This window comes from Pleurodeles waltl, chromosome 12, assembly GCF_031143425.1.
Source record: "Pleurodeles waltl isolate 20211129_DDA chromosome 12, aPleWal1.hap1.20221129, whole genome shotgun sequence".
NCBI classification, from domain to species: Eukaryota; Metazoa; Chordata; class Amphibia; order Caudata; family Salamandridae; genus Pleurodeles; species Pleurodeles waltl.
In genome coordinates this window covers 500,286,120-500,306,115 of record NC_090451.1, presented here as the reverse complement: position 1 = coordinate 500,306,115, position 19,996 = coordinate 500,286,120, and the positions used below count along the sequence as shown (strand labels likewise).

The 19,996-nt window shown below is 42.0% G+C and overlaps 1 protein-coding gene across 2 annotated transcripts in view; it reads left to right on the top strand.

Annotated features, from left to right (window-relative positions):
• The window catches only part of LOC138267955 (uncharacterized), a 1,270,490-nt gene that overhangs the window by 966,435 nt on the left and 284,059 nt on the right, over positions 1–19,996 (top strand). For both annotated transcript variants that reach the window (XM_069217240.1, XM_069217239.1), the window contains exons 8-9: positions 10,432–10,493; positions 13,096–13,147. In XM_069217240.1, the coding sequence (XP_069073341.1) occupies positions 10,432–10,493; positions 13,096–13,147 (114 nt within the window). The remainder of the gene's footprint in view (positions 1–10,431; positions 10,494–13,095; positions 13,148–19,996) is intronic.

The following is a 19,996-nucleotide window of genomic DNA, read 5'->3' as shown; positions in this document are numbered from 1 at the left end:
GCCATTGCACAATCTCACTTGAGATTCCCTTCCTTCTCTTCCTGTGAAGAAAACAATAAAACAGTTAAAATCCAAAATCGAGTAATAGAAGAAACATGCAGAGATAAAAATGTACGTTAGTCCTTATCACCAACTACATATATATGTACATCAAAGCTCATGGTGATAGTGTAGTGAATAGGATATTAGCACAGAATGGAGACCCCCAAATGCACCTTTAATTCATCTTATGTATTCCATCCCCCACCGCCATGGAAACGTTGGAAGAAAGTGGAGTCGTAAGCAGCACAGCAGTGTTGACTTCAGTGCTGCTGTGGCTGACCACGAATCCTACCTCTGTCTGCCCATCAGGAACTATGTTCCTGACAGTGATGGCAGTCTTTTGGCCTGCCCGCTGAAGTTGTAAAGTCGGACCGCCTGGAGTGAGGTGGCCTGACCACCACCGCAAGGCTGGCTGTCTCGTGACCGCCAGCCTTGTAATCAGGCTCTTAGTCTCAAGACCTATAATAGACTTCGATTCCTTCTGTCTCATAGTTGTTTCTCTAAATCCTTCCTTAATGTTACAGGGTACATGCTCTATGAAAAAAAGGCAGGTTTTGTTCTATTACTAAAGTGTGTTTCTTTGAAGTGTCTTGCCATAGAGTAATGTGGGTCATTGTTATCGATAGCCCGCATGTGCTCAATTATTCTCTTCTTGGCAGCATGAATCATGCTACCCACATATCACTTGTTGCTGGGGCAAGTAAGTATGTATATCACAAATTGAGTGTGCTTCAGGTCAAAAACTGATGTATGTTTCTAGTACCCTTACCACTGGTAAATTCTTTTACACTTTTACTCTGACAACAGGTCCTACATTTTCCACAAGGGACAAAACCTTTCAGTTCCTGGTTAAAGGTGCCTCTTCTCATGGTCACATCATTATGGACCAAACGGTCCTTCAGGGAGCATCTCCTCCTACATGTAATGCTGAGGGTATTTAAAATATTGCCCAACGTGGGGTCACATTTTAGTACATCCCAATTGGATTCTGGTATTTGTCTGACCTCCCTGGATTTGTTACTGTTAGAAATGGGGTCTCTGGTTGGTCAGTATGAACTCTGTCCAAGCAGAGACCCTCACTCTAGTCAGGGGAAGTGAGATACTCACTTTAGATAACCCCTGCTCACCCCCTTGGTAGCTTGGCACAAGCAGTCAGGCTTATCTCAAAGGCAATGTGTAGAGTGTGTGTACCAACGCACACAGTAACACAGTAAAAACACTACAAAATGGACACCACACCAGTTTAGAAAAATAGCCAATATTTATCTAAATTAAACAAGACCAAAACAATAAAAAATCCAACATACACAAATAAAGATATGAATCTTTAAATTAAAAAAGTCTTACTCCATAGAAAACAATGGATGCTTTGATGTTACTCAAAGTACCTGTTTTACGTTAAAAAAAAAAGCCGCACGGGCGAGCGTGCATCGGAAAAGTCAGCAATGCGTCGATTCCTTACTCACAAGTGAGGTCGTGTGTCATTTCTTCTCTGGTCGGGTAGGCGATGTGTTGTTTTTCTCTCCCGCAAGAGAGTGATGCATTGGTATCTGGACAGGCACCTCATACCAGGGCAGGTTCACTTCGATTTTGACCCCCAGCAATGTTGGGTGCGAAATCCAGCCGTACGGTGATGAGGAACCGCGCTACATGGGGCTTGCGTAGATATTAGCAGCTTGAAGCGGGTGTTGCGTCATTTCTCCAGCCGCGATGCAGCTGATGCGTCTATTTCCCAGCCGCAATGCAGGTGGTGTGTCAATTTCTCAGCCGCTTTGCAGGTGGTGCATAGTTTTTACAGCTGTGTTGCAGGTGGTGTGTCAAAACTTTCCTCGCATGGCTCCTGTGCATGGATTTCAGTCTTTGTTCAACCAGCTTCACATTTCAAGGGCCCAGGGACTGGATAGGGCACCACTTGTCAGGGTAGGAGTTTCAGCAGAGAGTCCAGGTGCTGGCAGAGGAAGTCTTTGATGGCCCTGAGACTTCAAACCAGGAGGCAAGCTCAGTTCAAGCCTTTGGAGACACATCACAAACAGGAATATACCACAAAGTCCACTCTTTGTCCTCTTTCAGGCAGAAGCAGCAACTGCAGGCCAACCCAGCAAAGCACAGGCAAAGGGGCAGTACTCCTTCTTCAGCTCTTCTCCTTGGCAGAGGTTCCTCTTGGTTCCAGAAGTAATCTAAAGATCTGGGGTTTTGGGTCCACTACTTATACCTCTTTCTGCCTTTGAAGTAGGTAAACTTGAAAGGAAAGTCTCTGTTGTTTACAAGATCCTGCCTTACCCAGGCCTGGCTGCAGACACACGCCAGGGGGTTGGAGACTGCATTGTGTGAGGGCAGAAACAGCCCATTCAGGTGTACGTGTCAGCTGCTCCCTCCAGTCTAGCCCAGATGACCCATCAGGATAGACAGGCTACACTCCAGCTCCCTTTGTGTCACTGTCTAGTAGAGATTCATAAACAGCCCAATTGTCAGTCTGACCCAGACAGGGAATACACAAGCAGGTCGAGTCACAGAATGTTTTTTTCTAAAAGTGGCATTTTAAAACTGGCAATCTAAAAAACAACTTTAGCAGAAGATGTGTTTTTAAACTATGAATTCAGAGACCCCAAACTCCAAATCTCTATCTGCTCTCAAAGGGAAACTGCACTTAAAAGATATTTAAAGGCAGCCCCCATGTTAACCTTTGAGAGAGATAGGCCTTGCAACAGTGAAAAGCGAATTTAGCAGTATTTCACCGTCAGGACATGTAAAACACATCAGTACATGGCCCACCTTTAACAATCACTGCACCCTGCTCCTGGGGCTACCCAAGTCCTACCTTAGGGATGCCTTACATGTACAAAAAGGGAAGGTTTGGGCCTGGAAAGTGGGTACACTTGCCAGGTCGAATTGGGAGTTTAAAACTGCACACACCTACACTGCAGTGGCAGGTCTGAGCCATTTTTACAGGGCTACTCATGTGGGTGGCACAACTAGTACTGCAGGCCCACTATTAGCATTTGATTTACAGGCCCTGGGCACCTCTAATGCACTTTACTAGGGACTTACTAGTAAATCAAATATGCCAATCGTGGAAAAGCCAATTACACATGCAATTTACACAGGGAGCACTTGCACTTTAGCACTGGTCAGCAGAGGTAAAATGCCCAGAGTACCAAAACCAGCAAAAACAAATGTCCAGCACACAGTCAGTGTTCATGTCCTCCATTTACCACCCAAATATTCGCAATCACCTACCTATCCAACCACACCAATCCATGTATACCCACACTACCACTTACACATCGAGCTATGCTACCACATCCATGATTTCCCCACACCCTTGAGCAGTCTACCAACCTATCATCTCTCTACGTATCTACTCCCACTTATCTGTTTTCACTTGTGAATTATCCTTCCATCAACCATCCATGTTCGTACATCCATCGTCCCACACATACACAGCCATCTACCCATATATACGCATCATTCTTCCACCTACAGTTGTACGTTCATCAATTCCATTTACCCCACTCAAACATTAATTCATCCTCAGGCAGTCATCTTTTTGCCTTCAGCCAGACACCCTGCACTCACTTTCATACTTTCATACATTGCACAATCCACTCAGACCTGCACCTACACACCCTTCTACCACTGTACATAGCGAAAGCCGCCTGCCTGTTCAGCCATTTATATACCAAAATAGCTAACATGTTTCCTTGGGTCCATCCAGTATCCACCTGCATTAAAATCTACCCATCTGTGTTGTGTTACTGCCAGTGTGTATTTAGCTGTGTTGCGTCTGTAAGTGTGTGTATATTCGCATCTGAGTATATTTATGGGTGTATAGTTTCTGCCTATGTCATCTGTTTTCATACAACAGCCTGAAGACATTACAATATAAAACAACAATAAAAAACATTCACTCAATCATAGCCAGACCTACTGGCTTTGCATGTATAAGTGATTATCCTTACTGACACCTTGCAAGGTAACCCGTGCTTCCTCCTCCTGCTACCCGGGAATCACATGTCCTGTGTGTCATCCTGGGCAGCTGATGTTTTGCTTGGATTTCTAAGTTTTCTGGTGTAATTCCTTGTGTAGAACTTTCCAGTCGTGGCTTGTAAATTTCTATTGGGAGCTTAAAGCAATTATTTCTGTTGAGTTAAAGAAAATCAGCATTGGATTCATTTTAAACATTGTAGCTTTGCATCTTTTTGTCATCTATTGCTAGCACTTCGACAGGGAGTTGTCTTATGTAGGTTACCTTTGTGTGTAAATTGCAGGAAATGAATAAAACGGAATAGAGAGCCTTGGTGTTGGGTGCTTGGGCTACATGGATATAGTCTACATATGGTGACAAAACAGCTTATGCTAGTTTGCAGTGATGAAAGAAAGGCAGCTAAAAGTAGTTCACTTTACAGAACCATACCATGTATGTTTCATAGGAGTTCTCAAATTGGAAAAATTTTTCCTTATTTCCTACTGAGTCCCGCCAATTTAGCGAACAGCTTTTGGTATATTCCTGATACGGAATTACACCTCAAATTCGTTTTGTTTCAGCAGCTCTTGTTCTCACGGGAGTGGCTTCAGAGGGGTGTTTGTGGTGGTGTTACATCCCCCTAATAAATGTATCCTGTGGAAAAATAGCTGGGTGCAGGTGCGTTCAGTCGGGTATGGTGAGGTGTCTGTGCTTTCACAAGAAATGTTTACATAAACATAGGCAGAAACTCACACACCCTCTCTTCCTCTCTGCTTTGAAAGTGTTCATAAATATTTGATAGTTTACAAAATATTGTGTTTTCTCTCTCAGTGCCCCTGCCTATCCCCATTGGCTCCCTTTCCATTGCCTCTTTAGCCCCTCTCATGTGTTCTCAGGAGTGGCTCCCCACAATGGTGGAGGGGCGTCTCCCCCCTGACTAAGAGCCAGGAGATGAAAAATAAAACCATAGCTTGCTATGGTTTTATTTTTCATCTGCTGGCTCAGCCAGCAGTACAGGGAGGGGAGGGGCTGGGCCATGGGAGGTGGGAGGGGATAGGAGGAGAGAGTGCACCTATGCACATGTGTGTTTGGCCAGCCATCTTAGGCTGGCCAAACACACATGCGCACTTAGGTTTCTCCAGCCAAGCTGTGTTGCACAGCCGGGCTGGAGAAACTGCACTGACACCAGGGTTGTGTCTGAGCGGCAGTCCAAGCCGCTCAGTCCACTCCCGACGCTGCTTTCATACTAGGTTTAGCATGAAAGCAGCACCAGGATTGCTGGGGAGCCTGTGCTGGTTCCTCAGTGAATGCTAGAACACCAGAAGCGGAGCGAGGCGGCAGGAGGTGGCAGCAGTGGCAGCGACAATGAGAATGGGAAGTGTGTTTTTTTTTTTTTTGTTTCCCCAATTGTCGATCCCTTCCCCTTAACATTTGTGGATGCCGCTGCGTGCTCTGCTTGTCGTATAATGTATTTTAACATTATATGCCAGCATGATTGTCAGGAAATCTAAAGCTCACCTCCGCCAGTCTTACTGCCCAAGCTATGCCCCTGCTTGTTCTTTGCTTTCTGAACACCATGTTGTGCTGATTCATATTTCCTGTACAATGATACTGGGGGTGAGCGTGAGCTTGTTCCAGAGAATACCATAATTAAGAAAGGGTGTAAGATAATGCCAAAAAGGGAGTGATATGACTCACAAACCGAGTGTTGAAGGAGATACTGAATTATGGAGGTCTGACTTCAGGCATGAGGACGCGATAAGTTACGCAAGGAGGCATTACTTGGCTTGGTATATTAAGTAGAACTTGTTATAACACAGGTATACTGATAGGATAGGATGGGTGACGAAATATGGTGGGGGCTTATTTAACCCATTCGCTGACAGGCCTTTTCCCCCTCAGGTGCTAGGCCTTTTCCTTTTTTGGCTATTTAGAGCAGTTCGCGCTTACGCTCTCATAACGTTTTGTCCACATAAGCTACCCACGCCGAATTTGCATCCTTTTCTCCAACATCCTGGGGATTCTAGAGGTACCCAGAGTTTGTGGGTTCCCCTGAAGAAGACCAAGAAATTATCCAGAATACAGCGAAAATTTCGTTTTTAAAAAGATTATTAGATAAAAGGGCTGCAGAAGAAGGCTTGTGTTTTTTTCCCTGAAAATGGCATCAACAAAGGGTGTGCGGTGCTAAAATCACCAGCTTCCCAGCTTTCAGGAACAGACAGACATGAATCAGAAAACCTCATTTTTCCACACACTTTTGGCATTTTACTGGTACATACCCCATTTTTACTATTTTTTGTGCTTTTAGCCTCCTTTCAGTTAGTGACAGAAATGGGTGTGAAACCAATGCTGGATCCCGGAAAGCAAAACATTTCTGAAAAGTAGACAAAATTCTGAATTCTGAAGGCCTTTCCTTTCCTTTGATGTCTCTCTTGGCCCCTCCACGTGATCGGAGGAGAAATGCTAAAGCATTTCTCTTCTGATCCGCGCTGGAAGCTCAGGTGTAGGCCTCTGATGAGGTCTGCGCGTGATCGCGTGCTGACATCATCAGACGCCACGGGAGGAGTCAGGAGGGGGTGGGGGTGGAAGGAGAAGCGATTCACCTACCATCCCAGGCGAGGGAGGTGCCAGGCCCTCGGGGGGAGCATGTGAGGACGAGGAGGTTACGTCCCAGGCGCCTGAGCGCCACAGCAGCAGACATAACCACCTCGTCCCGCGCACCTAAGGGGTTAACCATTATCCTAATTTGTATAAATATTAAATAATGATTTGCTGAACTGCTTATAATACTTACAGTCATTCTAATACATATGACTTGTAGACAAATAGTATCTAATAAATAATCATATATAGTTAAATACAAAGTATTGTGTGTGGATACTGATTTTAGGGTATGGGGCCAGGCTCTGCAGATGAGAGATTATTTGACAGATTGTCTTACTCCTAACACTCCTGTCTTTAAGAGAATAAGTCTGGTGGGTATGAGAGGGAGACTAAAGGGGACATTTTCCTTTTGGGGCTTAGGGGACCTACCATGTGTGTCCCCAGTAACCTGGGGGTAACACAGCACTACTGTTGCAGTAACCTTTTGCTGCTACTGGTACTATTATTACTACTACAAGAGATATGTGTAGTGCTGCTGCTAGGTAGTATTTCTAAACCAATTACTACTAATAGAACTACCAATGCTGTGTATACTACTAATGGACCTACTAATATGTATCCTATAAGTACTACCACTACTCCTATGATTAGGATCACTATAACACTACTGATACTTCTTGTGCTGCCATAACTGCTGCTACTACTGCTCTGAGCACCACTGCTAACCGAACACCTACCATTAGCTATGTACTACTAATGATGCAAGTACTACTGCTATTAGTACCATTGCTACCATTTCTAGTTGAAGTTTTTGAATGAATCCTAGTCCGGTATCAGAACTGGCTATAGTACTGAAACTACTCTGGTTGCCATTACAGATGATATGAGGATGCACTGCCACTGGGCTCTGTACTAAGCCGTACACTGAGTCCTACACTATGTATGTAACCTCACTGGCATCCACTGCAAGATCTTTTAGCTGCCATATTTTTTCATATGCAGATGACACTCAGATAATTGTATCTATTTCAGGATATGGAACCCACGTGGGAAGTTATTTTAGACTTTAGATTGTATATATATGTGTAGATTGTGTGTAGGGTGGTGATGTGAATGAAAGAGAACTTCCTAAAATTGAAAGGGGAGAAAGCTGAGATACTGCTTTTGGCAGAAACACCTCACACTAGTCACCTTGCTGCTGGCCTGCTGCACAAGGGACTCCCCCACTCCTTTGGCCACAGCAAAGAATCAAGGCATCATTTTTGGCTCCCAGCTGACCTTTAAATCACAGATTAGCAAGGGGTCCTCCCTTTGCTTCTTCCTAATAAAATCCCTGAGAAATATTATTCTTCTCCTACAAGAGACTGCAGGCATGATTTTGATCCAAGCCCTGATAGTTCTCACTTGGACTATGGTAACTCTCTATACTTAGCCGTCCTCGGTCTCTTATTCACCAACTGCAGATGTTGCAAAACAGGGCAGCCAGATTCCTCCTAAAGGCTACTAACCACCTCTCTGCATCCAAACACCTAAGACCTCTGCCTACCAGGAAGCACATAATGTTGAAAGAGCTGTGTCTGATACACAAAAGTCAAAACAGCCTAGGTTTGAACATCTGAAGCAAATTCTCTACCCGCCTAGGAGAATGCTTTGATCCTCCTGAGCTCTGTTTTTAGAACCCCTCGAGAATTAACAGAGCCAGACAGGTTGATATTTTTCTACAACATATTGGACCTAAGTTTTGGCCACAAGTTCTAATTTAGTGGGCTGAGGATTCAATCCACAACATATTGGACCAAAGTTTTACACCTATTAAATTGCATATGGTTATCTGGAAAATGGGACTATATTTTTGAACATGAGGATGATTGGCCTCAACTTCCTGACCAGATAAGCCAACAATTTATTCTATGCTTTGGTGGATCATAATCCATAATATTTGGACTGGAATTGAAATGTTTTGAGGTTGAAAACATTGTTTTTTTTAGGGATTAGAGTTGTTTTTTGTAGATATTATGATGTATTGTCAAGTTAAAAATCATAAATAATGTAAATTAAAGTGGTGAATATTTAAAATATGAATTAGTCTACCAAATGTTTGTGATTGTCTTTGATACATAGTTACTAGTGAATCATACCCATAGGATCTAGAAATTATTTTGAATAGATGACTGGACATATTTATAAATGGACTGAGTTGGACTTATAGGTGTTTACATTTGTGTGCCTCACTGTTTTTTTCTCTATTTCAAATTATTGGTCCCTTTTAGGTCCAGTTTCACACACTTTGGCAGGAGGTGTGATATAGTTTGTACAGCACCATATGTAATAACATTACAATCCGACAATTGGTTAGGGATGTGCAACTGAGATTGTCATTTGTTGCCTTTATATAGGCCTTGATATTTTTCCTACCTCTTTGTTACATTATGGAACTCACCAATGCTACATTTGAGAAGCAATGTAGATCACAACCCCTTCCACAAATTACTCAAAACCTGTCTCTTTCATCTTCCTTGATTTCCCTCATTTGCCTCCCCTTCTCTATGGCCTGTATCTCTACCACCAAGATGCCCTTGGCAAACAAATTCATGCAGCATTGCTGTTAGTAGTTTTACTAGCAGTAGTAGAGAAAGTCACTGCTGAAGTAGCAGGAGTGCCAATAGTTATAGAAAGATTAGAAATAATAATTCCTCTAGCAGAGGTACATGTAGTAGATGTGAAATATGGTAGTACTAGTACCAGTACAGAACTACAGGCAATAGCAGGAGAGGAGTAATAGTAGTATTAATAGTAGTCTTCAGAAGAAGTGGAAGAGGTCATTGTAGTAATGGCTGAACTAAGTGTACTAGTGTTAGTAATAACATTAGTGGGACTACCAAATTGTGGTGAAATTGCAGAACTATCAGTATCAACGCTAGTAATTAGACTACATGTACTAGGAGTAGTACAAGTAGTAGTGGCGGGGCAAGTACTACCAATGCAGCAGTCAGACTATGGGTGGTATTAGAAGTAGTTTTAGTAGCAGTAGTTCTTCAAGTTGTATTAGTGTCCCAAATGTGTGCTTGTCTAAAAGAAAGAGTAGGGCCAGATGTATTGGCAGTCATGCTAGTATTACAAGTAGTAGTAAATGTAGCCCTACTATTTATAGTAAAATAATCAGTAGCAGAATGTATAGCATTAGCAACACGGTAAGGAGAGGAGTAATAGGATTAGATGTCTGTAGTGGTTGGGAGAGAAAGGACATCCATTTGTCTATGGGGTCTAATGTGTATATATGTGCATAGCTATCTTTAGTGAAGCAGGAGGAAGGGCATAGGGATGTGAGGGGCCAGCTCCACCCTAATTTGTGGCTGCTGTTTGCCATCCAACTGAGGGATGTAGGACTTTTTTCCTTACTTGAGTAAATGACAACCTTGCTACTTCTGTATGAGTGTATAATGTTGATGACACAGGATAGCTACACAAAGGAGTCAATGGAGTGAGGAGAGGAGGTTTTTCCATGTACAAAAACCCTATTGGGCGATGTAAAACCTGAACGTTTTACTTTACATCCCCTATCCTGCTGTTGCGAGTGTGCTGGTGGTATTTCCTGTCCTCCTCTCACGTCAGATCCATTTCAAGCAAATTAAGGTAGCTCACAAAGTGAAAGACGATCCAAGTAAACAAAATAAGATGGATGGAAAGAGTCTTTTTTCAAAGAGGTATCCAGCAGAGGTTACACAATGATTCCAAGAAGCACCGTGTTTTGGTTTAGCAATAACATTATGTCACCTTTGAACAACTATTCTACTGAAGTCATTGATATCTTTTATTTACAGAGAATTTGAAGATGATTGGACTAACACGACAATGATGTGCTACTTCCCTCCATTTACTAAAGGTAGGCAAAGACCACTATGTTGGGAATATTTACTTCTCATTTGTGCATGCTGTAAGATGAACAGAAGCCACACAAGGATGTCAGATTGTCAAAGAAGCAGACCAAATTGTATAGTATTCTAATTTACCAGACTTTGAAAACGGTTTGATGTCTGGCATACCTCACTCTGACACAGTTGTCTCCCCATCATACCTCATTGTCTCTACTCTGGCCACCCATAACTCTACTGGCTGTTCCTCAAGGGCTCTGATGCTTCCGATTATTCCTCAATAAGCATCCTCTGCCCTGTGTCTCCTCACTTTTTATCTATGACTAATATTAGCCCCCAGGTCTCTGTGTCCTACTTCAGCATCCATGGCTCCCCGTTCGACTACCATCACTCCCCATGTTTCCTTCACAACCCCCATGCCTCCAGATCACCAACCCCATGTTGCCTCAATGGTCCGATGCCTCTTTTAGTTTTATATTGTCAGTCCCTCGAACCACATGTACTGTATTCACATTACTCTCTATCTGTCTCCTGCTCAGCCTCTCTATGTCTCATCCTCAGCTTCCATGCCTCGCTAAAGGCCTCCTTTATCGACCCATGAGACGAAATGTTAGTTACAGCCAATCTCGCAAAGGTGTCTATGTCAACTCATGTAGCCACATCTCACTTCAGTTCCCCCTGTTTCCGCATCACCTATCTGTCTCTCTCTTTCACTCTCTATTGTCTTTGGCTCAGTAAAACTCCCTACTTTAAATTGAAGCTGTTGGTGCTATTTTTAAAAATTATTTAGTAAAAAAACTTCACACTGTTGTATATTTTAAATGGCAAATCATGCTATACACAAGGGGCCATCTAATATCTCTTGCAAACACTATTATCTTCTTGCTTTTAAAAGGTAGGTTGTTGGATTGTGTAAATCATACAGTTTCCAAATGCACACTTTGTTGAGTGCAGTGAGAAGACTACCACTGCTTGGCCACCCTGTGCCCAATTGAATGCAGTACCATTTAAAATGGACCTAATTGCCCACATCCAATCCAGAAATTCACAACGCTGTTCCATTAGGCACCCAAACCCTAAAATGAGGAGCCAAAAGATATGTTAGTAAATGGCAACCGATAAAAAAGCAAAGCATCAATCCAGTTCTTAAAAAAAGCAAGACCAGTACTAGTGCACATTTTTATTGAGAAATAAAATATAAATTATTGGTCTGTAAATTAATCCATAACAAATTAAATTACAGGCGCATTCAGAAAATAGAAGAAATAATTTAACAGAAAACAAGGGGTTCTAAAGTACTTACTCTTATCTATTTGAAAGTTGTACAGTTGTTCTATAGCTACCCAGTATGGAGCATTCTACTCAGGCCGCTGTACTGAGTACTAAGAATAATGCAATGCATTTAATACAAGCATCCGGTCTTGACATTAAATCTGGAACCACTGACAGTGGGGGAATAGAGGTGAGAAGAAGATACAACCACTGGGTTTGTGGGGACAGACAAAAACCCCTTAAGAGCACATAAGCCCCTTAAGAGCATAACAGCGTTACCGATGCAACAAAACAATACAAAGTCTAAAATCAAAGTGCCTTTTAAAATATGGTAGTCACAAAAGACCACAGTATTTACCAGCATTCAGATGTGCGAGCAGTCTCCAACTTTCTTGAAAATCCAGTTTGCCTAGAACTCTAAGATTATTCATTTTGTTGAATTTCTTTGGAGCAGTGCTAGGCAGCATAACATTATTCTGTCTCCGAACTGCTGACAGCAAATGATGGTTTTAAATTCTGATTTTGTTCCATTCTAGTTTTAACATGTATATTTCTTAACTAAAATGAGCCTAGGGCCTATATGGTTACATCTTCACAGCTCACTGCTGATAAGTAATCACAAGCCTTCCATTTTCACCCACTTTCCTGAAAAAAGTCCTGCCTACAAGCCAGACACGCAAGCAAGGCAGGATTTAAGTCCAATGATTAAAGATGTTTTTTAAAATTAAGTCTCCTAGATTTGTTTATAAAAGAGTGGAAAGGAAGTGAACATGACTCGTGACAGAAGACACTATTAATGCATGTTTTAAGTCCTGTAGCCTTGTGCCTTTAATAAATGATGGTCTTTTAGTTTGCTCTAGACATTATTTCTCTCAAATAAGAGACATGGTTATGATCTTTAACTTTTCCTATCATCCTCTTTCTCACCTCTTTCGCTCCTGTTAACCTTCTTCTAGAGGATCTGGGTTGTTCTACAGTTAATTTAGAGTTGCAGTAACGGCAAGTCATTGTCCTATTACAGAGCCTAATAATTTGAAGGAAAACAATTTCCCAGATATGTTTATATTGTAACCATGGCTTCCATTTGCACAAAGGTCCTCTGAGTGAATTGACTCCACTCATTGGACCAGAAGGATACGTTTCTATCTTTGGATTTAGTGAGTACTCTGTAATATCTCTTTATTGTGTGTACAGAATCATCATTCCTAAAACAACACCAGAGTTTGAGAAAGTGATTCTTACTCGTATTGTGAGGTTTTCCTGTGTTAAATTTGTTCTCAAGAGGTATGCTTTCTTTACCCATTCACTTCATCATCTCTTGCCCCTCTCTGTTTTCTGCAGATTCACACTGTTCCCTGGATGCAACTGACATTGAGTTAGATATGGAACTATGGTGAGTTTGATTTTGTAAAGAAAGTTGTAAAACAGCACTCTGCCTAAGATCCATGTAACTGTCTATGTAAAAATGTAGGGTTTGCAGTGACCTCAAAATTGTCAAAAAGGAAGCTCTCTGGTTTCAGTATCTCCTGTTGTTTTTAATGTGCTATGTAGGGTAGATTCCCAGAAGGTGTTATTTCACGTGTGTCTAAGCACACTACTCAGGGTGAAATGATGAATTCTTCTCTCCATGATTTGAATATTTCCTTTTTAACTAAGACAATTGCAGATGCTAATTGTATCCCTGATACTCCTACTTTTATAGGCCAAGGCTATTCCTTGACTAGTGATTAAATTTTTGTCTGTCTCCCCTACACTTCTACAATTGGTAATAGGATATGAGGTAATTTGGGACGTTCATAGTGACCACAATCATTATCGGCTTCACATCACAGGGGATTGAAATAAAACTCTATCACCCATTCAGTTAGGGTCTAAGCGTTATGTGATCAAGGCTATAGAATAAAGTGGGGAAAAACAATCCTGGAGGTCTTTTATTCAAACTTATTGAATTATTGTTTTTCTGATTTTAATGTCTGCTTGGGTGACTTTCATCTTGATTACTTGATTCCTAATACATTTAAGTCCATCTGTAATAATGTAAATCTAATTCTTATCACAAGGGGCAATTTTACTCAAACAAAAACTTATAGATGGTTTAATAACTTGTCCTCTAATGGTCATCATGAATTGATAAGGGCCTTAAAAGAAAAAATCCAGGGATAGAACTAATCTAGATTGTTAAGTAGCCTTGCGATTATAGGCTTTGGAACAACTTGCTTGTGCTAGCCTGTAGGAACTGTTATGTAGGAAAGATTCCGGTCATACATTGTCATCATATTTCGCCAGAGAGATGGGTTAGACACTTTGAAGGACTTTTTGTATGTACCAATCCCTGATGGTGTAATTCAGCCATTTGTGTTTCCTGTAGAGACCAAGATCTGTTTTTTTGTGGATGAGGTCGAGGGTGCCACTATTGTAATTCCAAATAATAAAGCCGGGGTCCAGATGGGGTTCCTACTGACATAAATAGGTCAAACGTTGCCCTTTGGGCCACTGTGTTTATCTTATCCTTAAACACAGCAGCTAGGCATTGTATCCTTGACTCTTGCCCCACGTGGTTGATTATCCATGTATTTAAAAAAGGAATTAAAGATGGCCCTTGTTGCTATAGTCCTATCTCTTTAATCAATGTGATACTCAAGATTATTGGGCAGATAGTTTTAAATAGGCTGACAGAGCAGGCCATTGATCACATATACTCTCAGATGTTCAGTATGGTTTTAGACCTGGTTTGGGAACAGTTGATCAATGCTTAAATCTGTGTTTAATTATAAATAAATAAATATACAGTGACCAAGCCAGGAGCAATACCTTCTGGCCTTTATGGATCTTAGTTCAGCCTTTCAACAGGGTAAACACAGAAAAACTTTGGTTTATAAAGAGTTCTATGGTAGTTGAAGCAAATATTGATTATGTTTTGTGGGAGTTGCATCAGAATTTGTCTGCCAGGGTTAGGTATGGTGAAGGAGGCATTTAATTTCAAATAGAGAGTGGGACAAGGATGTATTCTTGCCCAATTTTTGTTTTCATTGTATATTAGTCATTTGGAACAGATTCTAGTTGGTTACGGGTAAGATTTGCAAGGGCATCCTATACCAGCATTGGTATGTGACGGTGAAACAGTTCTTTTAGCCAGAAATGTGGCCTCGAATGTTTACTTGACTCATTTGTGAATTTTATGGAATCGTTAGACCTTAGCTCTAATTTTAAGAAGTTACATGTAATGCTCGTAGGCCCAAGAAAAAACGAATCCAGAACATTTTGTTCTAAGGATTGCCTTATTAGCCAAGTAGTCTTTCGCATATTTAGTATTTAGGGGTGACTTTCGATTCCTCAAACAGCTGGGCCTTTCTTTTAAGATCTAGAAGACATTTGCTAGGTCAATTGCATCTGTTTCGATTTTGCATGTAGATAAGGTGATAAGTCGCTGGAGGTGATACTTAAAATCTATAAGGCTAAATGTGTTTTGATAGTCTCTTATGGCAGTGACATTTCAGAATATGTAAATATTTCCACCTTGCCAACAGTAGAAAATGTATTTTTGAGAAGAGTATTGTCCCTTCCGCAAACCTCTGCCCTGTTTATAATTCATGAGGAGCTGGGTCATTGTTATGTGTCTGATATCATTAAACTGAGTGTCTTGCTCCTGTAGCTATCCGTGTGGCTAAAACCAGAAACAGAGTTCCATCAGATGGTAATTAAAGATTGTCTTTAGAACAGGCCTCTAGATTTCTGTGGCGGAATTACTTAGTGTGCCGTTTTAAAGACCTGGGTCGTCCTGATATATTTGCTCCAGCTGAAGTCTGCCCTGCCATGAAGAGCATCACTCAGTGCAAAGGCAGAGTCTGGAAGACAGCCTCAGAAGGACACATGAAAAGAGAACTAACCGAAATTGGTTATGAAAACGCAGACTGAGAATACACATCACTTGCCTACTGTACCTGTAAAAGGGTCGGAGCTGCTGACCCACTTGTTGTTACAGTTCCATGTCCTCTCTGAACAAGGAGATGGTGCTGTACTGAGTACCTAGAGGAGCACTGTGCACCCAGAGCTAATGTCTGTCTGACTGCCAGCTTCCCAGAGATGAGGGGACATCACCTGGAGTCTAATCTGGAGGAAGAACGCTTTCCCTTTTCTTTGGTACCTAACACAGGTGCCCTGATGGACTAAACGTGTGGATAGCCAAGACAATTGTGAGTAATCTGCCATGCAGACAATGTCACCCAATGAAGAAGGTGCTGCCTCGAGGCACTTTGTCCCTGTGTACTGAGGCACTTATTGGCTATCCTTTGCACTTACTCGCAGCACATCTGACCAGACTCAGCCATTGCTACCAAAAGTGAAACAAATCTGTCACCACCCTGGGATCTGCACTTGGAAGGAAGGCTCCATGATCTCCTTGGTCATGGGCAGCCCAGCTACTATTACCAGAACTCACTGGGCAGAGGGAGTAGACCTGCTACAACATTGGTACCACCTGCTGCTTGCACAGTCAAGCTCGAGAGAGGGCCACAGCCAGCAGGCTTCCAGTTAACACAGACTGAGAGCAGGAGGAAGAACCATGTCCTAACAGCCAAAAGACCGGGTAACCAGATTGAACACTAATACAGCCTTAAAGTGAATAATAACTATACCCCATAGACCTTAGTATATGAGAGAAGGGCCGCCTTCCTAGCTGTGTTATTCTTGCTTCCGCAAATCCGGTACGTGACAATTTTAGTGTTAATACATAGTATTAAGTCTTATTGTGTAATATAAAACTTTTAATTTTGCTCAGAAAAACACTGGGCTGGACAGTTACATTATTGTGGTGCTCGACGTCTTTTTGAGCCTCTTGTCCTCCCAGACTAGCCTCCCTGCAGTGCCTGTTACTTCTTGCCGTGGCTACCATTGAGAGTCAAATGTTGAAGAGAATGTACTTAGCCTAGTTTGCAGAGCCATGGTAGGATGAACCCTAGGACAGCTGAAGCAAACAGCCCTAGCCACTATGGCTGTTGTTTAGTATTGAGACTTCAGCATGAGAGCTTTCAGTTGGGTACATTTTGTGGCTCCTCTGTCAATATGAATATTAAGCTTGATCTAGAGCTTCGCCCTAATATGTTGTGGTATGGAACCCCCAACTCTATTAACTGAAAAACTAAATTTACCTAGTATTAAACTTTTCTTTAAGAGATTTTGGGTATTATGCCCCTTGCACATGTATGCTTAGTGTGAGGGGAACCTATCCTTTGCATCTCTCCATTGACAGTGCCCACTCCACCCTAACAGATCCTGATAATAGTCCTAATTATGAAGTTTACATTTTGGTTGCTCAGTTTTAGAAAGCAAACATTTTATTTAATTTGAGGTGGTTACAATGGGGGATTTTGCAGGAGTTGTTAAGTACTGATGTTTGTACCAAAGGGGAACATTATGCAACTGTCCAACCACGAGTTTTAACCACCCAGTTACATTTATAGTGTAAAATGTCATCGCTTTTTGCTGCCCCACCGGACTGCATTACGAGGGGGTCTAATGGGGTAACCTTGTACTTGCAAGTGTTTAATGTTGGTATATGTCTCCAAATGTTCAATCCTGTTGAAAGGGAAAAATGTCCTTAATTACCTTAAAGATTTGGTTATTCCAGATTTTGGGAGAATCTGTGTGTTAAAGTTTCTTCTCAGAATAACATTTCTATTTTATTCAAGAAGTAGGCGCAATCCCATTGTGATGGTATCCACTTTCATTAACAAGAGAGGCATATTTAGGGAACAGTGAGATTATAGACAATAGTGAGTATGTTAGTTTCCAATTTGACAACCTGGTCTAGTCCCAAAAATTATTTATGAAAGTTACATTTACTCCAGGTGCAGACTTCAGTTACGTTATAGAGCTGATAACTGATAAAAGCAATGGCCGATTCAAGGTGGGACAGCTGATAACCACGCTACACCCAAAAAAGAATGCTAAAAATACAATTTTGCATTACAGAAGTTCGCACCTAAACAACTTAAGATGCAACTTCCCGAACGGGGACGTTTTGGGACTCAAAAGACATTACATGAGTAATTAATAATTCTTTAAACATGCTGCTAATTAGATCAAGTCACAGCACCTGCCGGAGGATTCTTTTGGTGGGTATGGTCCAGTAAGGACACTCAGTAAGTAGTCAGTCATAACAGTTTGGTTATACAATATTCACCCATGACAGTTTGTTTATACAATACTCAGCCATAACAGTTTGGCTATTGTGAGGAAAGTGGTTTATTATATGGCTTGGTTGTGAGACCTCGCAGTGTAATTAGCTCACTGACTGTACTGGGTTGGGCCGGGTCAGATTCATTTGAAAAATCTGAGTTCAACCCTAGGTAGATGTGGCCCTGAGTAGTCAGACTTTATCAAAGGAACACGTGTAAAGAAGTGAGAAGTACCAAAGCAATTGAATAAGAAAAAAACAAGATTCAATAAAAATACGACAACAACTTACAAACATAGGGTATATTTTTATCTTTAAATAGACACCTCAACAGCAAACATCCATAGATATCAATTTTTAAAGCGACAATAAATCACTGCTTTTTCACTCAGCGATATAAATCGTTGTAATGGACCCCGCTTAACTTTGAAAACTTTTATAAAGTTGTAAACTACTGTTCCGGTACTCTTTGGGGTCCATACTCTTTGGGGTCCAATCCTGACAGGGAGTGAATTACAAGGGCTGAAGAGATTTAATTGAACAGTTGCCTCGCAATCAAAGCAGTCTCCAGTTCAGTTCCAGGCTCTATTGGGAAATTATCATAGATTTAAATGGAGCGATCATAATGCAAGGGATACAGGATGCTGAAGAGTGCTCAGGATGCTGATCCAGTGACAGGGGTTTTCTTTGGGCTACTCCTCTGTCCACAAAAATGATGAGACAACTTTGGCCACAGGTGTTGATGTCCATCAAACTCTGGTTGAAGTCCAGCAAAAAAACGTACTGGTCTCCAGTTACAGTGAAATCAGGAGTTCCCTTTAAATGGTGAAAACCTCCTTGCTGGGCGACCAAACTGCAGTCAAACAACTCTCCTGGGTCCAACAGACTTAGGTGCAATTTTTGAGGGTGGGACTTGGTCTCCCAGGCTGCATGTTGTAAGTCAACGGCGGTCAAGCGTTCTTGGCTACCAAGACAGGTTTCTTCCACTTTTATGACTTTGTAGCTGTCGCAGGAAGGCATACAACTGACTCTTAGAGTCACTTCTGTCTGAAGCTCAGGGATGACTTTCCCTCAAGTAGGGAAGCACAGGCACAGTCCTCTATTTGCTAGCCCAGGGAACAGCATGTGCAGTCCAGTAGTTTGCATCATGTCTTTGCTCTATCCAGGGAACAGCAGGGCAGCCCTTCTTCAGTCCACTCTACAGTTCAGATTTGATCTGAGGTCTAGGTGCCAGGAGGTGCCACTTTTATGCCCAGTTTCTGTCATCTGGAGACATGGCTGCTACTAGCCAATTAGCTAGTAGGTTCCCTCCTGCCCAGTGATACATTTTGTGTATTATGACATCTAGCTAGCCCGGAATGCACCATTCTGCACAAGCCCAACATGGAAGACCTCTTCTCTTGGTGTGTGGCACTCCCTAGCTTACCCCAGAGGTGTCCTTGGGACTACATGCCCACGGAAAAAGCAGTTTGGCCATAACTTCCCCAACTCTGTCCTCGATGCCAATCCTGTCTGCAAGAACAAAAGAGAAGTCCCTTTTGTCCTTCAATGGTGGCTTCCCCGTTGAAGCTCGGCTTTTGGACTTACACCCTGTTTGGCCTTTCTGCCAGAAAGGAGAAGTCACACCTCTTCCAACAGCAGACCCTTGTATTCCTCCCTGAGAGTCGTTCACACCTCCCACCAGAATGGCACAATGCGGTTTCGTGGCCAACAACCATAAACAGTCACTGGAAAACTTTGGGCAACAAAGTGGCTACTTTCAAAGTTGCTGGTTATGCAAAAGTTACACTGAATTCGACTTGAGCATTAAGTGTGGGTTAATGTAATGTGTAGTTTTTATTGTCAGGATATGTAAAAACACAGGTCCTGCTTTTTAATATACAGCACCCTACCTCAGGGCTTTTTAGGCCTGCCTTACAGGTGACATATGTATTAAAAACGAAGGTTTGGATGTTGGCATTGCTTAAATGGCAAAGTCGAGTTAGCTGTTTAAAACTGCTCTGCCAGCTAGTTGGAGTCACGTTTTATTTTATCTCACTTGTGGTGGCACAATAATTGCTGTAGTCC